We start from the raw sequence: 15,834 nt of genomic DNA, 5'->3' as shown, positions 1-15,834 counted from the left end.
TATCCAAATGTCTAGGACTTAATTTAACTAGAAAACAAATACATAAATATTAAAATAATAAGGTCTTGTCATAAACTTAATTGAAATAATCTAAATAATTAAGATAAATGATAAAATAATATTTTCTACTTATCCAAATCTTCAAGTATATTTATCTTCCTTGGACTTTAACTTTGAGTAGATATTTTCCTCCAATTTTGGCATTTAAATCACATGGATAATTCTTTATGAAGCCCCTTTGATTTAGAAATCTTGTACCACTTAAAGAAGGGAGAAAGGATTCCAAAGAGACCTCAAAAAAGGGCTACAATGTAGGCAGCATACGGGTAGTGCGCGGGTTGCATATGGGTGCCACATGGGTCATATGGGAGGGTTGCTCGGGTCATGTGATCCTACCACGTAAAGCTTCGTTGCGCACATGTTGGGCATTAGGTGTGCTCCAGACCTCCTGTGCACATGCATATGCCATGTGCATGTAATGTAACATCCCACCTATCGTTGTACTTAATTAATTTGAAAATCCCTAGTTGTTGGGGCCTTTGACAGCATTAAACTCATTTAAATTACTCCGTGTATTAGTTATCGTAATTCATGAATTTGGTTCATTTTTAATTATTTTTCTTTTATTTAATTTTATTTTTTAATTTTATTTTATTTAATTTTAGAAAATTTGAAAAAAAAAATCAGAAAAATGGCGAAACGGGAAGAAATCCCACGGGAAAATCCTGCGGGGAAGCAGAGTCGCCAGTGCAGGATGCTGCACACAGTAGACGCGAGATGTGCGCACAGCACGCACGTCCCCTCTGCGTGCACGACACGGGAGCAAGTCCTGCGCGCATCTTATCGTGCACAGGCAGGTCATCCCCATGTCACCTCGTGCGCGGACAGGCATCGCACACTGTGCGCATGCCGTCCATGCAGCAAGCCTGTGCGAATAGGCCCTCCCCCCTCATTTTTTGTGCCAAACAGTTTTTTCTCCTCTTTCTTCACCGGATTTCGCCACTTGCCATGAATATGATGGTTTAAAAATTCTATAGATAGGTCTTCCCCTCGCATTCTTCCCCACACTCCCATTTTTCCATTTTTCAAGACTTAGAGAGAGAAAAGAGAGAGAGAGTAATCTAGTTAGAGAATGAGGAAAGGAAAAGAGAAACGGTGAAGGAGAAAACATCAAGGTTTTGGTAAGGAATTTAGTATTTCTTTCGACGTCTTAAGGGATATTTTTAGATAAAATAAAATTATTAAACATGATGATTATGACTTTGCCTGTTTTGTATGCTTTTGTGTTTATAGTTCAGATAAGTTGAATTGATCTTATTTTTAAGCATATTACGTGAATTATAGACACTTGATGAATTGCATGTAATAAATATAATATATAGTCGATAGAATTGTCTGGTAAAAATAAAGAATACAAAAAAGGGAAAAGAGAAAAGTGGAATGAAGCATGGTCCGAAGTGTATCTGTATTGACATGCATATTGCATCAAGTGTCTCCTTAAGCTTTTTATCTCTGAAGGGTATCTGTTCCCCTAGCCCTTCGAGTTATCTGTTTCTCCCTCCCCCATCTGATGTGGAAAGACATAAGAGGACCATTCCTAGTAGATGATGGCGTACCCTCTGACGAGAGTGGTAACGCGAATATTTATTAGGGGTCATCCTTGGGTAAGTACTATCGTGACTGTAGATATCTGATAGGGCCACTATAGTTGGTATGGTTGTGGTTGTAGATCGTACCATAGTTTGGTCAGCCAAAATGGGTCTAAGCAAATTGTCGTATCTATATCTGATCTTGTCATCCCACTTGAGTAGTTGGAAATTTGTGTCTGCCTTCAGATATAGAAGTTGTAACGACTTCGCAAAGCATGACATGAAAATCTAAGCATTTTATGATTTATTTGATTTTTTCTATTATTTGGTATGATATATGTTTGATTATTCATATTCATGTACTATTTTCTTAATAAATAAATTCTCTTCATAATGTAACATAGGTCTATGATGTGGCCAAAAGGTAAGCTTTTAAGTTAGAATAATTTACCTTTAAAATCTTGCAATGTTAATTTAATATTGTTTTCCTTACTGAGCATGTAGAACTCATTCTTTCCATGCCCCTCCCAGTTGAAAGAAAATGAGGAACCGTAGGCTGACCTACTCTAAGGATCCAGTGGATCCATAAAATTTGAGTGTATGATTGTTTTCGCACTCTGATGAGTCCAACAACAAAGTGAAAGAAGTGGCATTCTTTTATGTTTTGTTTTTGTATTTTGTAGCCACTTCAGGCCTCAGTTATGTATATGTAATTGGAACTCATATATTTATAAGAGATTTGTATTAATTATTCTACTGCATAAAAGTTTATCATGCACTCGTTATTCATAATCTGTATCTGACACCCATTTGCCTTAATTAGCATATGGGATGTCACAAATGGTATCAGAATAGAACAATTACAGCTCAAATCCCTTACACTGAGGTCTTAGGTAGAAAAAGGCCTCTAGAGTACTTAGGAAAAATAAATCCTCTTTTTAAAATTATACGACCAACTCATGTCTTCCTTTCTTTTGTAGGAATAACGCGAGGAAGATCATCCGTAGAGCGTATTGAACGACTTGAAGCCCAAGATCACCCGGTTAAATTTATCTAACTCTTTCGAACTATCTAAGGATTAACTGCAGCCGTAGGACAAAATCAAGCCAACTCTCTCCTACCCCTGAATTCTGAAACACTGAGAGATCCATTTCCCATAACATACCGGAGATTAGGAAACTTAACCCCCCACACTTTGAAGGTGGCCCTGATCCCTTAGTAGCCGAAGCTTAGATCCTATAAATAGAGAAGCTCTTCTTTGTCCTTGACCTAACCGAAGAATAGAAAGTTTCCCTTGTAGCTTTCATGCTACACAGTGAAGCAGAACACTGGTGGCGACTTAAAAAAGAAGTCCTGCCTACCCCTACCACCTAAGAAGTTTTTATGGATGCATTTTTTGATAACTTCTTCCCTACCTATGTCCGTAAAAAGAAGGATGAACAATTCCAGGACCTCCACTAAAGGAGTCTGACGGTTGCGCAGTATGCAGTCCCTTTTATTCAACTATCTAGGTTTGCCCCTCCAATGGTCACCCACGAAAGTCAAAGGTAGGAAGTTTCTCAAGGGCCTTTATGCTGACATCTATGACTGGGTCGTGATGCTGAGACCTAGTTCATATGCGAAGGTGCGCGAACATGCCAAGTTTGCCAAAGATCTCATCTAGGTTAAGCACCAATGCATTGCCTGAGTCCGTACCCAACAATAACCCCAGCAACTTATGAGGAGATTACTTGACCAAGTAAGTGGCCACCCTAATAAACGAATTAAAGTTGTCCTTCCCCCTGTTTTGCCTCTACCTAAAATTCAACCTACCTGACGTAGTCAACCCTGTCAGAATTGTGGTCACTCACATGGTGACCTACCATATTAGCGTATCAATAATGCATGTTATCAATGTGGAAGCACCTAATACTCTATAAAGGACTGCCCCTAGTGACCAAAGGATGCCGCCCGGCCTATAGCACAAGGTCGTGTGTACCACTTAGATGAACTCGATGCTCTTTCTACTCTTGTTCTTATCTAGGATATGTTTTTTATTTACGACACTTCTACTAAGGCTTTGATTGACACAGGTGCTACTCACTCTTTTATTTCCCCTACATGTGCTTGTAATCTTGATTTGATCTTGGTCGTTCGATTGTGCTTAAAAGGGGAACAAATCTGGGTCATCCACGCGCGTGGGATCGATCCTGAGCCGTCCGATCGCAGGGCACGCGAATCGTCCGCGTGGCACCGACATCAGCATGCCTCGCCAAACGGCATGCATCGGTTCATCAGAATTGCTGACTGAGCAATCCTTCGTGATACAATTTTTTTTATTTGCACTCTAATCCCCCTAACCTAAATTTTCATCTTTTTTTTTCAAAAAAAATTTCGATTTCATCCCTAACTTTTTTTTTTCCATAAATTCAACATAATATTAAAATAAATTTTTATTATAGTTTCGAATGTTCAAATTGATTACAGACCCGAGTATTATAATTAGTGATTCTAATATAATATTTTATATTTTATATTGAGAATTTAACTTAATTAGTATCTTTATCAAATTAAATACTTAGTTGCATATTATTTATTTTAAAAATAATATATTGGTTGTACTCAATATAAATTATCAATTCAAATAATTTAACATTTTTACAAAACCTAATCATCGTGATGTGCGTATATTTATATGTATATACTTATATAAAATATAAAATAGCAACAAATCTAAGACAGTTATTAAAATTTGAAGTACATCAATACGTACTTCTCTAGCTAGAAGGATACTACACTAGTTCTTGCATCAGTACAATAAATATTAATTAAATTTTTTTTCTTAACTATCATATAAAAATTACTTTATTTACATTATTAACATTCTAATTCTTTACCATAATAAAATATGATTGCGTATCATATTACTTTAAACATATTTACACAGAAAATAGCTTAAAATGTTTTTTATTTATTCTAAATGTTCAGTTTTATTTCAATTTTTAAAATAAAAAGCTTAAAATGGTTATATTATATTTAAATACTCTAAAAAAAATTTAAAAAATTACTAATTAAATAAATAAATAATTATAAAAGAAAAACATATTTGATATTGTTAAATTAATTTATTAACTTAATTAATTAAACAAAATCATTCTTTTTAAGTTATTTTTTAGCGCATCAAAATACAATTTAATTATTTTAACTTTTGTAATTAGAAAACACAAAAACAAAAAAAAGAAAAAGAAAACCTGAAGGTCTAAAAAAATTTTAAAAAAAGGTTAAAAGCCAAATTAAACAAAAAAATTGAGAATCGAACTGTAATAAATATTCAATTTTAATGACTAATCTTATAATTTGCCCTATATATTCATTTGTTCACTCATCTTATAACTCTTAAATATAGAAACATAGAGCATGGTAAGAACATAAAGCTTATTTTTTGTAATGTAATTTGTATTGCTACTTTAAAATTTTAATATTAACTGAAAAATAATTTATGAAATATTATATTCCATTTATTATTAAATGGAACTTTATTGAATAATACAACTCAATAAAGCCGTTGTTTATTATCTAATTCATATTTAAAGTAATTATTTGTATGACTTAAATTGATAGAGTAGAAATTATTTAAACTATAAATAAGTAAAACATATATTACACCATCAACATACACTATAAACATAATACAAAAATATTTATTGTTGTCCGTTTTACTGGCCCAAGGACAAAATAATTAATTGGTGTGACTCTCTATTATTTACATAAAACAAAGATAAATTAATTAAGGAATTAAGGACAATATTATGGTCTCTAGAAACTTCTGAGTTCCTAGAATTAAACAACTTCAGAATACTAAGGCAAAAAGTTTAAAATCAACTAAGGATAATTAATACCTATGTCTTAAGAAAGCTCCTAAGTTTTAAGATTGAACTCAAATTTATGATAAATTTAAACTTGTAATGTCGGACTCCTAAAGGTTTATCAAGATCCTAGTTAAACTCTAAATTTCAAGAACATTAAAGGTCTTCTTCAAGCATCCAAGTTCTGGGAGTGCTTTAGCTGGTCTTTTTTTTGAAATATCACATGATAAATGTTATTCACAAAGGTAGCAAGGGGGTACCTTTCATATATAAAGTATAAATTACAATTCTATTACGTGATCCATGACCCACTCAAAATCATTCTAATTTTTGATGTCATAACCTAATAAAATAGAATTAAAAGTATAGATTTACTATCTTTAATTTTTGTAATATTAGTCTCTATGCCCTCAAAAATTCTTGCGTTTTTTTCCTTCCACACAACCCAAAAAATAGTTAGTGGAATAAGGAAGAAATGTCTTTTCTTCTTACAATACCCAATCCACGCCCACAACTCTCTACTCACACTTCCAGCCACAACCCAACTTAAACCCAGCATCTCCAAAACACTGTACCAAATGCTGTAGGTCTTTAGGCACCACAAAAGTAGATGGTTGCAGGTCTCCTCATAGAATTTGCACATATAGCATCTATTAACCATGAAGTTACCTCTTCTTTTCAGCATATCAATAGTCAGAATGCATTTATTAGCAGCTTCCCATGTAAAAAAAGCCATCCTAGGAAGAATCCCACATTTCCAGATCTATTTGAAGGGAGCTAATTTGATAGAATTTCCAACATTTGTCAAGAAGAGTGCACATCGATCTCACCGAAAAACCATTTTTCTCATCCGGCTTCCAAACTCTCCTATCCCAAGCATCTTTCACCTTCATACTGTCCAAAGCCAGCAGCAAGTTGCAATAATCATTAATTTCCCAATCCTTTAGACTCCTAGTAATTTTCACAATCCAAGTCTTTCCATCCCCCATATTTTCGTACATGTCCCTCACCCTTGCCTCCTTATCACTAGCAATCTCAAAAATTCTTTTGTACCGATCTTTAAGTTTAAAACTACCCATCCATTCATCCTCCCAAAAACTGATATCCTTACCATTTCCAAGCTGCCACCCCTCCAAGAAATCATTGTTGTCGTCCTTGATTTTCTTCCAAACACTCCTCCCAAATGGTTTGACCCCTCTCCTTCTCCCAATCACCCCACCTTGCATGCACAACCCTCCTCCACAACCTCCCCTCCTCCATAAGGTATCTCCATGACCATTTTCCGTGAAGAGCTCTATTGAGTACTGTAATGGACCTTAAACCAAGCCCTCCCTCCCACAAAGGTTTCTTTACCTCCTCCCACCTTAATAGATGATATTTTCTATTTCCCTCCACATCACTCCAAAGAAATCTGCATTGAATGTTTTCAACCTTCTTTGCTATGCTAGCCAGGATGGTTAAAATAGAGAGGAAATACATCAGAACATTAGCCAACATACTTTTAATCAAAATGAGTCTTTCCCCTTTTGAAACAAAATTTCTCTTTCACCCCGCAAGTTTTTTTTCAAAACACTCCAAAATAGACTTCCAAATTTTTCCATCTTTAAATTTTGCCCCAAGAGGCAAACCAAGATATTTAATAGGAAAAGTCGTAGTCTTACAACCCAACACCAACGCCAATCTCTCCTCATCCCTCCTATCACCGATTCTAACCAACTCTATTTTTCTCATATTAATTTTGAGACCAAACACCATTTGAAAATAAAGAAGTATGCATCTCAAGTGAAGTATAGCATTGATAGAAGGTTCACAAAAAATAAAGGCATCATCCACGAAAGAAAGATGTGAAATCATGACTCTATCCACCCCCCTTCCACCAGCCACCCCATTTAATAGCTTTAACTCCCCCGCCTTCTCCATAAGTCTACTAAAAGCCTCCATAACAGTGAGGAAAAGTAATGGCGATAATGGATCACCCTGGCGGAGACCTCTAGAAGCTTTAAAGAACTTTGAAGGGCCCCCATTAACCAAGACAGCAAAGGAAGTAGTAGAAATACATTTCATGATCCAAGTCCACCATTTGCACCCAAAACCCATTCTTCTAAGCATGTAGTCCACAAAATCCGAACAAACATGATCATATGTCTTTTCCATATAGATCTTGCACACAACACCCTCTTTTTTCTACCCAAGAATTTGTCTACCCTCCACAAACGCATTTTGATTTTCCCCAATAACCTCACCAAGCACCTTAGAGAGTCTCCTTGCAAGAACTTTAGAAATCAGTTTGTATATGCTCCCCACCAAGCTAATTGGTCTAAAAGCGTTTATATCTTTCGCACCCATTACCTTGGGGATAAGAACCAAGAAAGTAGAGTTGATGGAGTTCACAAAGGATCCAACACTATGAAACTCATTGAACACAGCAATCACATCATTTGTTTATTACATCTCAAAATACTTGGTAAAATTTCATGTTAAAACCGTCCAAGCCTAGCGCCTTATCCCCATTACACTCATCAAGAAACCCTTTGATTTCCTCTTCAGTGAACGACACTTTTAATCGATCCCTACTTTCATCACACAACATCTTAAATTGCAGATTATCTAGATTAGGACACCTTTGCTCCTCTTCCTTGTAAAGTTGTTGAAAAAACAAACTTACCATTCTTCTCATGTTATCATTGCCACTAACCACCTCACCATTACACCATAATTCTTCCACAATTATTATTTATATGAGAATTTGCCATGCAATGGAAATACCTGGTGTTTCTATCCCCTCTTTCAACCATTTCTCCCTAGCCTTTTGTCTCCAAAATATCGCCTCCAAATGCAAAACCTCAACTATTTCCTTCCTCAACTGCTCCCTTCTCATCCTCCCACTCTCCCCCAACAAACCCCCCATCTCCCTTCTATCACACTCCTCCAACTCAACAAGGTTATCTTTCAAGATCCTATCCAGCCTACTCTCCTCCACCCTCGCACATCTCTTAATTTCATTTTTCAGGGACTTCAATTTAGAAGTAAACACATAACTACTCGTGCCCACCACCACCGTTTCCAACCAACATTTTTTCACTACTTCCTTAAAATTCTCAGCTCTCAACCATTTGTTGTCTAATCTGAAAGGAGTAGGCCCCCGTATAATGCCATCAAGGACAAGGAAAATCGGAAAGTGATCAGAAATTGGCCGACTCAATAATTTCTGACTCAGACCTGCAAGCTGCAATAACAAACTGTTAGAGATTAAAACCGGTCAATTCTTGACCAAGACGGGTTCTCCCTCCCATTTGACCAAGTCCATCGACCCCCCCAAGTGGAAGATCCACAAACTCTAATCTATTCACCACCTCCTAAACTCCTCAATCTCCTCTAAATTTGTGCTCATACCCAACCTTTCTCTCACATGTAACACCATATTAAAGTCTCCCCCAATCACCCATCTCCCACCCCACTTTAATTTACAATACGTCAACTCCTCCCAAAGACACTCCCTCTCCTCTTTATCTCCTCTTCAATAAACACCCGAAAAACCCAACTCTCACCCTCTTTTTTTTTTCCAGCATACAAGACAGCGACACCTTACCTCTCTCCACGCCTCTGCACACAAATTTCACACTATCCCACATAATCAGAATCCCACCAGTCGTTCCCCTTGCTGGTACAGACTCTCATTCCACATTTTTATCTCTCCACAAAGAGTAAATCACCTTCTTATTAATCTCCTCCATTTTAGTTTCTAGAAGACAAACAATATCTGGTTTCCACCTCTTCAAACACCCTTTAATAACCCCTCTCTTTTTTATTCTCATTTATCCCCCTCACATTCCATGAAATGGTTTTGTCAATCATCCTTGATTTAATATAACAGAACACTCCCCTTCCCCTCTCTTCCTGTTTTTTTTGCCTTCATAATTCAACGACCATTCTAACCTCTTCAATTCTCTGCTACCCCCCTCCCCCTTTTTTGTACTACTCCTCTTACCTTTTTTTTCTTTTCCAATTTAGCTTCCACAAATCTGCTTTCAAGTTCAGCCAGTAAACTCAACACCCTCTATTCCAGACCCTCAAATCTCATCCCAAACAACTTACTCACTTTAACAAAATTATTCTGAACCCAATCCAAGTAGTGAGAAGCCAAGTCTTCATCACCCCTTACTAACAGACCCTCATTCTGGTTGACAATCCGAATGAGGATCACCACCAAGGCCTCCTCATCATCCTCCGCAGCAGACCCAACCTCCATTAACACCAGTTCGCCACCCACCTCCTCTGCACCCATCAAAGTCTCGAAACTGTCGACCCCCCCTCCCTCACCAACGCCTCCAGCCCCCTCGGTCCCTAGAGAAAACAAACTGAGACCCTCAACCTCGCGCCCACCAGCTTTTACCTCTTCTTCCTTCTTCCTCTCTTCCGATTCCCGGTCATCACCAATCCTCCGAATACACTGTGTTTTTTCTCCTCTTCCTTCCCCCTCACATCTATAGGGCATCTAGGAAGAGATTTTTCCGCCTCCCCGCTACCCAAAATACCCTTAGCCGAACCGGGTTTAAATTTTTTTGGCTGGCAGATTTTCTTCACTTCTCTTACCCGTTCTCTTGTTAGGCCCAAGGATGTCAACCCATTTTCCCTTCTCAGCCCACAAGAATCTCTTTCTTGAAGCCTCTGTTGGCCCAACCCGAGCACCAACATTTTTACCTTCCCGCTCCCCACCTCGCACGTGACCGGTACTCTCCCCACTTTTGAAATTCGAAAAACCCTGACCCGAAATTCTCTGGCCCAGACGAATCATCTGCCCTACCTGACTCGAGACCACCTCATGGCTTCTCACCATTTCCACAAACGATTTGCTCTGCATTCCCCTACACAGCTCCCACTCGACACAACAACCAAGGCACTTGAAAAAAACGGTTACTTGGATCAACACCACCATATGTTCATTTCCCAACAGCCGACTTTTTCCATTCAACCATTCCGACAGGACTAACTTCACGTCTGCAACCTCATGCATAGCTTCCATAAACTGCCACCAACCCGTCGTTTTTCCCCCTTCTGGAATGAACAATGTATTGGCTTTTCCACTTGATCCATCTTGACCTTCCGAGAGAACCAGGAATTTTTCTCGAGGATTACCATTCAGCGCCATCCATAACGACCTCCAACTACTCCTCCGATAACGGCTCCATCCCCCCTCAGATTTCTCCCATCAAAACTCCCTGAAACATTTAAGGAGCCCGGACACATCTTCCGTCTAGTAGAAGATAGATTTTCAGTATCCCCTTCCATTTTCAAAAACACGGACCCCTCATCCCTCCTCCACCACATCAAAGGATTTGTGTTCAATAACAAGAAATTTATGTCGGCCCACTGGCATGGTCAGCCAGGGGTCTATCGTCCCAGGACAACCTACCTAGTGAGAATATTCAAAACGAAAATACTAGGAAGAGAAGGAGAGAGAGAGAGAGAGAGAGAGACAATTAAAATTTATTGTAGCGCTTTGGCTAGATGTTAGAATTAAATAGGGCTATTTTGAGCACTTAAAACAATCTTTTGGTCTTAAGGTTACAATAAGATCTAGAAGCAAATTCAATTCTTAGACAACACTATGATTTTAAGACTGATTTGGTTTCAAAAGACTAGTTCTCAAGAAGATCATAAGATTGCCAAGTTCTAGAACTACTTTGAAATCCCATATTATATCGAATCTCATAACTGCTATGAGATCTCATAATCTCCTCAATTACTAAAATAGTGTAAAGTCTTTTAAATTGCTTTGTGCCAACATCAATAGCAAGTTATTATGCAAACATTTTTCTAGTACAATATCTTAAAATATTAAATATAGTTCTGGATATTTTTATGAGGATTTGTCTTGTACAGAAAATGACATGATACTATAAATGAATGAATATAGTTATGATATTACTGTGTGGAGTTATCTTGCACCAAAATTAATATAATACTACAGATGAATGCTACTTTTTTTTATATATAAACTACAAATGAATGCTATAATCATGAACCAAAGAGTAAATAACACATAAGTCCTTATGTTTGAGCATGGTTAGCAACCAGATCCACAAGTTTTAGAAGTCACAACATAGTCATTGTATAAGAAATATAATTGCTAAGTCTAATTTTTAACTTATGTTGGATGATAATTTAACATATCATGACTATCAAATAATTTAAAAAATCATAGTAAATCACTTTAAAAAATAAAATTATGGTTTTAAATGATATCATTGCTTTACCCTAAAAATTTTTGCAACACAAATCTATTATACTTTCTTTTTCTTTAAATGTAAGGTTAAAGCAATGAAATGACTGAGTTGTTTTTTTTTTTTTAAGAAATAATAGATGAAATTGAAATTGTATCCAAATATCAAGTACCTTGAGAAGTTACCTTAAACCAAATTAAAACATAATAACTAGCCACCACCAAAACCAATCCACTGATATTGAATAATTTCCAATCTAATGTTCTGCTAGCATTTTGAACATTCAATAGTCAACTGAAAACCAAGTTACACCACATTATACAAGTAGATGATTTCCTTACATAATGAAAATGTTTTAGACTAATGCTTCAATTTCATGAGAACTATAAAGCTTAGGACAAGCTTTTCACATTTCCAAATCTCTAGTTTGCGTGCAGCTTAAACTTGATATGACCAAAGAAATGCAAGTAGGGAAGGCAACATAACATGATTAAACAAAAAGCAAAACTGACCAAGGCATTCCCATTCAACCCTGATACATGTGCAATTCACTGTAATAAGAGAAAGGTAAAGAGAAAAACCAGAATTGAGAACACGAATGTAGACAAATCGTTTATGCCCATCCTTGTCATTGCACGGTTTATCCTTCTTTACGTGGATTAGCTTGGGTTTTCAACATCAGTAATTTCCCTAATTGATCAAGGAGAATTGACCTTTAACAGAAAAGATATTAGTTTATAAAGGAAACTACGATATCAAGTCAAAGGCAACATTGTTATATTGCTAATTTGAAGATTTTAAATGGCAGTTTTAAGAACTTAAAAAAATAAAATGAACTAATACATCTAGACAGCTCCACCGCAATTAAATCCATGAAAAATTATACAAAATCTTTAGCCCCTAAAGAAAGTTTCTCTAGACACAGGCAAGAAGCAAATAAGTATCACAGTTGACCACATTTTTGACAAAGCGGATTCATTGAAGTACAAAATCATGCAAAGAATAACAAAATGGATATGCACTCAGATAATTAAAACCTTAATGGAAGAGTCAACCAAATTATTTTGGAGCTAGAAATTTAGCGTCACTGGATATTTGTCAATGCAGTCCTCCCAGGGGCTAAATTTAGATGGCTTAACATTCCGCAGTGCTTCCCAGACTGCACTGTTGCATTTGAAACCACTTCCAAATGCAATCTGCCAGACACGGTTGCCCCTGCACATTCTACCTTTGGCCTCAGTGTATGCTAGCTCATACCAAATTGAGCTTGATGAAGTATTCCCAAATCGATGGAGAGTCATCCGAGAAGCCTCCACATGCACTGGTAACAGCTGCAGGTTCTTCTCCAGTTCATCAATCACAGCCCTCCCACCAGCATGAATGCAAAAATGATCAAATGCCAGCTTGAAATCTGGAATATAGGGCTTCATATTTGCATTTAACAGTTTTTTTAATATCAAAGTTGCAAAGAACAAAAGCTGCTCACTAATTGGCAGTACAAGAGGACCCAATGTAGTGATATTGGTTTTAAGAGCACCACCAGCAATAGCCATTAAATCTTTTGATAGTGCCACACCAGTCTTGCCTGTTTCATCCTGCTCCTGGTAAACACATCGGAATGCCTTATCATCTGCCCCCCGATGGGTTCTCACAACATGAACAAGTTTATACTTGGCTCGCATCCTATCCTTATTTTTATTAGAAAGCAGAATCGCAGCACCCCCAACTCTGAACAAGCAGTTGGGTATCAACATGGATTTCCTATTCCCAAAATACCAATTCTGAGTAATGTTCTCCGTACTCACAACAACGGCATAAGTGTTCCTATGCACTTGTAACAAATCCTTTGCAAGATCTATGGCTATAACCCCAGCGCTACAACCCATCCCCCCTAAATTAAAACTCCTAATATTACCCCTCAACTTGTACTTATTCACTATCATCGCTGACAGCGAGGGTGTAGGATTGAACAAGCTACAATTGACAACAAGAATACCAATATCCTTTGGATTGATGTTGGTGTTAATGAAAAGATTATCCAATGCGCCAAACATGACCTGCTCTGCCTCTTCCCTGGCTGCAGCCATACTTGCGCGAGGAGGAATATAATGCATAGCTTCAGGCACATAGGTTTCCTCCCCAAGGCCCGAGCGCTCCAGAATCTTGCGCTGAAACTCGAGGGAGGATTCATCGAAATCCCCGGTGAGTGAAGAGTGCATCATAAAACGATCAAACGGGGCTTTGAGATGATCGGGGGCACGATAACAAGAATAATCAACCAAGTAAACGGGTCTAGGCCGGGTCATGATGTAAACCGTCAATCCAAAAACTAATATAGCAGAGCAGGTAATGATGCTTACTAAATTGTATTGCAGGTGAAGCCAAAGTTGCCATAGATCATCGAGATTCATTTGAGAAGCCTCAACAGAGATAATTGCGATCAAAGGTAACAAACACAAAGTCAACAAATGAGAGATCAAGTAGTGGTAACCTAGTTTCACGTACTTGAGATTGACGCTTTGAAGGAAATCCGGCAATCGTCTGGTATGTTGGATCTGCACGCCGACCGAACCGCCGCCACCAGCGCCGACGGAGGCATTTGGGGGTTCTCCAGCTCGGTCCATGGCGAGAGGAGGAGAAGGTAGGAAAGATAGAGGCAGAAGCGTTTGAAAAGTCAATCAGATAATTGAAATCTGGGATTTGAAATGCAGGTTTTGCTGGTTCATTTACATGTCCTTCAGAAAAGGAAAAAGAGAAGAATCAAGGTTTTATGGAGTTGATATGGAAGGAACATGCGCATTGACCATGGGTATGGAGGCGACTGACAATATCTTGTAAAGAGATCACAAAGACCCCACAGGTTAAAAACCAGAGCTCGCCTGAAAACCTACAGTTTGGTTCAGAGAGCCATTCTACTTGTTGTAGACCTCGCCCAACCCGGAAAACAAATCCACAATACTTGGGTTAACTAGCCACTGATGATAATATTAAAATTCTAAAATATTATTTATTATATTTATTCACTATTTTCTTATAAAATTTAGTCTTGATTTTATTTTTTAAAGATAAAATATTTATATTCATTTTTTTGTTTTTTAAAAATAATTTTTTTCTTAAATTAGATTTAAGTCAAAGCAGAATTTGGATTTAGAATTTTATAAAAAATTATTAAATTCAATTCAATTATATAAATATATATTTTTAATTTTAGTTAAAATTAAATATAATATTTTTTTCTCAAATTGGGGTTGGGTCACTTTCATTATGTTGGTTCAAATGACTAAGATAGCTCAAGAAGAGAAGTAATTAATTTTCCAAAATTTTTATGATTTCAGGAAATAAAATGATGATAATGAACATGTTAATTTCCAATGCTTTGAAAAAGAACATATAAGAAGAGTAAGGGAAGAAGAGTGCTAACACTATCTGTGGAGGTTCTGTCAATGACTTTGCCTCCATTCTCTTATCAAATCACTAGCTTGAAAGTCACATTACATTTCTAATAATCTTCTTGCAAATACTAGTTTAAAATGTCTATCTTTACCTCATAATTTTTTTTTTTCATAAACACTAATCCTTTTTTTAAGATTCCTTTATCTTTTTTTACAATATTCAAAAGACAAGAAAAGATTTCAAATTTTTCTCTATCTCAAGTGATATTACAAGACGAAGCACAAAGGAATTCAATAATTAGAGCTCAAGAGTGATGAGAAAACTTTAACTTCAAAGTTTAAATTTTTCTCTTGAAAAGATGTAATAAATAAGGTAGGTAGATATTATTTATAGTTTCCAAACTAAAATGATTAGTAGACAAAAAAAATACTGATTTGGGCATTAAATATATAAATAAAAAAAAAACATATTCTGAAAAATTACAGGTTTACATTTGATGTGAAGCAAATCATCACATCTAGAATCGCCTACTTTGTTATAATGGTTTAAAATACAATAGTTTTAACAATATATGCAATGAATCTTGTCATATCACATCATCTATACATCTTAATGCAAAAACCCAGGATCAACCAATGAAATCCAAAACCAACACATATAATTAACATGCAAAATTTAATCTATAAATAAATTCTCACTATTTAATGTAACACCCCAAAAATTATAATATTTAAACTGTATTGTGAATTCCTATTTATTCGAGCTCTAAGGTCATTTGAACTT

General features: G+C 36.5%; 2 protein-coding genes across 2 annotated transcripts; both read right to left on the bottom strand.

Moving 5' to 3' along the window:
• Window positions 1-5,676: 5,676 nt before the first annotated feature.
• Window positions 5,677-14,302, bottom strand: LOC148268787 (uncharacterized). Its single transcript, XM_088213382.1, has 2 exons — window positions 14,164-14,302; window positions 5,677-12,371 (listed from the first exon to the last, which is right to left on the bottom strand). Exon 2 carries the CDS (start codon window positions 10,581-10,583, stop codon window positions 9,987-9,989), a length of 597 nt encoding a protein of 198 aa, XP_088069508.1. The 5' UTR covers window positions 10,584-12,371; window positions 14,164-14,302; the 3' UTR covers window positions 5,677-9,986.
• On the bottom strand, window positions 12,414-14,282 carry KCS4 (3-ketoacyl-CoA synthase 4). The gene has a single exon (XM_088213381.1). It carries the CDS (start codon window positions 14,280-14,282, stop codon window positions 12,729-12,731), a length of 1,554 nt encoding a protein of 517 aa, XP_088069507.1. The 3' UTR covers window positions 12,414-12,728.
• Window positions 14,303-15,834: the final 1,532 nt, after the last annotated feature.

This window comes from Carica papaya, chromosome 2 (genome assembly GCF_054855325.1).
Source record: "Carica papaya isolate Zhongbai chromosome 2, ASM5485532v1, whole genome shotgun sequence".
Taxonomy (NCBI): Eukaryota; Viridiplantae; Streptophyta; class Magnoliopsida; order Brassicales; family Caricaceae; genus Carica; species Carica papaya.
This window is presented reverse-complemented; position numbering and strand designations above follow the sequence as displayed.

Coding starts and splice junctions, on each gene's coding strand:
- KCS4 (XM_088213381.1), bottom strand. CDS start 14,282: ATGGACCGAGCTGGAGAACCCCCAAATGCCTCCGTCGGCGCTGGTGGC.
- LOC148268787 (XM_088213382.1), bottom strand. CDS start 10,583: ATGGCGCTGAATGGTAATCCTCGAGAAAAATTCCTGGTTCTCTCGGAA.